The sequence below is a fragment of the Lepus europaeus genome, chromosome 15 (assembly GCF_033115175.1).
Source record: "Lepus europaeus isolate LE1 chromosome 15, mLepTim1.pri, whole genome shotgun sequence".
NCBI lineage: Eukaryota > Metazoa > Chordata > Mammalia > Lagomorpha > Leporidae > Lepus > Lepus europaeus.
In genome coordinates, this window is record NC_084841.1 from 32,065,824 (window position 1) to 32,068,422 (window position 2,599).

The window sequence follows — 2,599 nt, forward strand, 5'->3', positions numbered from 1 at the left end:
GACATGTTCAGGAGATGAAAATGTTTTTTATCCTGATTGTAGTTATAATTATTCAATATGCAGTTTTCTTTTCTTTCTTTCTTTTTTTTTTTTTTTTAATGTTGCCATGTTGCCTTTAATGGAAAAGTGCTTAGCAGTTAGGAGTTTTTTAAAAAGTTCTTTTATTTAGAAAAAAACATCTCTATCCAGCTTCTAGGCAATCTCTTGAGTTTGCGGAAATACGCAGCCACTTGAAAACTAATAAAGTCTTTAGAAAAATAAACCCTGAACACGTGATTCAAAGGGGAAAAGCCCAGTCTTGTTAGCTGCACAAATGAGTAAGAAAAAGGAGCCAGGTCTGTCCGAGCTGGTTCACCCCAGCGCAGAGGCAGCCTTGACTTTGGAAGACAGAGCCTGCTTGAAGCGCTGTTTCGGGTCCTGCACATTGGGCGAGCCGGGCCGGGGGATGACGGAGGCCCTCCGCCGCTCCCCGGCCGGGCTGTGCGCTCTGCTCACTTCCTTGCACAGGTGCTGAAACACGTCACAGACGTCTTCGTAGTTCTCGCTGGTGGAGATCTCAAGGAACAGGCTGCCCAGCTCGCTGGCGAGCGGAACGCCATTCTGCGTTTGCACCTGCCGAGCATGCTGGAGGTCGCCCCTATTGCCCACAGTGACGACGGGGGCTTTGGAGTCAGGGTGGACCTTCCGGATGAGTTGGCACAGGGGCCGCATGGCCTGGTAGCTGTCGTAGTCTGTGATGGAATAGACCAGAAGAAAGCCCTCGGCCCACTGCACACATTTGGACAGGGAATCCACCGCCTGGCTGAGGCCATCCTGCGCCTGGATGCCCCCAGGAGTGTCCTGGATCTGCAGGGATAATTGGTCCCCCTCCACATAGACGAGTCGTGAATACAGCTTGCCTGTATTCGGTTCGTAGTCGCCAAGGAATCTCTTGGTCAGGAAGCGCACGATCATTGCACTCTTTCCCACGAGGCCGGCACCCAGCACAGCCAGTTTGATGTCCTTGGGCAGGAAGCAGTCCGTTGAGGACTCGGGAATGGGAGCGAGCAGAAAGTGCCCGGACATGTTGGGCGGCCGCGTGGAGAGCGCTCAGGGACGGAGCGCAAAGCCGGAACCAGGCAGCGGCTCAATATGCAGTTTTCAAAACTCATAAGAGTATATCTGTGAAATAGATTAATTTTACTGTAAATTATACTTGAAAAAAAATAGAATTAATTTTAAAATGGCCAATAGAAATCCTTCATTTAACAGTGCTGTTGTAAGTCTACAGGCAGGACTCGCTGCTACCTGTGGCATGAGTTTCACGACAATTGTAACAATCTGCTCAGGCTAACGACGTTAGCTGGTCATTGTGAAATGCATACTGCATGGCAGTATGGCTTTGAGTGGTTTTTCAAATTTTCCCAATTTAATCTTTCCAAACACCACGTGGACGAAATAGTGCTACCTACCTTACAGAAGAGGAAATGGAGGAAAAAATATTGATTTACAGCTAGTAAGTGGCAAAAGCATGTTTTGAAACAGGCAGTTTGACTTTAGAAATAGTATTTTTTTATTTTAAAGAAAAATCATTTATTATCCTTTATAATGAGCAGTCTAATGAAAAATCACTATTTTACCACAAAGAAAACAACACTTCAGTTTTACAACAATTCAACATTTGATTATAAAGCTCTTCTTATATATTTTTCTATTTTTAAATATAATAATAAATATAATAAATAGTTTTAAATAAGATAAATAAATTATTTATTTTAGAGTCAGAGTTACAGAGAGAAAGAGAGAGGGAGGGAGGGAGAGAGAGAAGAAGGGGGGAGGGAGAGAGAGAGAGAGAGAGAATTTTCCATCCACTGGTTCATGCCCTAAATAGGCTGAGCCAGTCCAAAACTAGGAGTCAGTATCTTCATCCGAGTCTCCCATGTGGGTGGAGAGGCCCAGACACTTGGGCCACTTCCCAGACCATTAGCAGGGAGTTGGATCAGAAGTGGAGCAGCTGGCCCCATATGGAATGCTACCGGTCCCATAAATGTTTTCATTAAACTAAAAAAAAAAAAAAATTAGGTGTTGTTTGCCAAAAATTTATCTAAATCATGTGAGCTTGAAATCTTAGAAACCTTTCTGAGCTTGAGAATCTGGTTTCTCAACCACTCCTATATATTGCAGGGTAAACACAGGAAGTGTTGGGTGTCAGTAACAAAAATTAGTTCAGATGCAGTTCTCCAATCATTCCAGCAGATGGCAATGCAACCATTATTAAAAAGTTAAAGTTTGCATCAAACTTCATAGAGAGGAAAACAATACTTTTTTTGTTTTGTTTTTTCCTTTTCATTTATTTTCTCTTCTCTGTGGTAAATTTCTTTAGGTTTCTAAACCAATTCTATTCTGGATATTTTTAAAGTTAGGCAGCCTGGTTACACTAACTATGAAGGGCCTAAATGCTTAAGCAAGAAAAACTTTTTGTTATTCAGTTGTGGTAACATCATTTAACATTGCTAGAGTGGCCTACAAATGAGGGTGTGGGCACCTGATCTTGAACATGGCAGTGAAATCTATGATGTAGATGAGGAAACAACTATAGACACAGATGTGAGAGAACTGA

At 42.9% G+C, this 2,599-nt stretch overlaps 1 protein-coding gene across 1 annotated transcript; it reads right to left on the reverse strand.

The window, feature by feature from the left end:
* Positions 1–351: 351 nt before the first annotated feature.
* On the reverse strand, positions 352–1,071 carry LOC133774512 (ras-like protein family member 11A). Its single transcript, XM_062212257.1, has one exon. The coding sequence runs from the start codon at positions 1,063–1,065 to the stop codon at positions 352–354; it is 714 nt and encodes a 237-aa protein (XP_062068241.1). The 5' UTR covers positions 1,066–1,071.
* Positions 1,072–2,599: the final 1,528 nt, after the last annotated feature.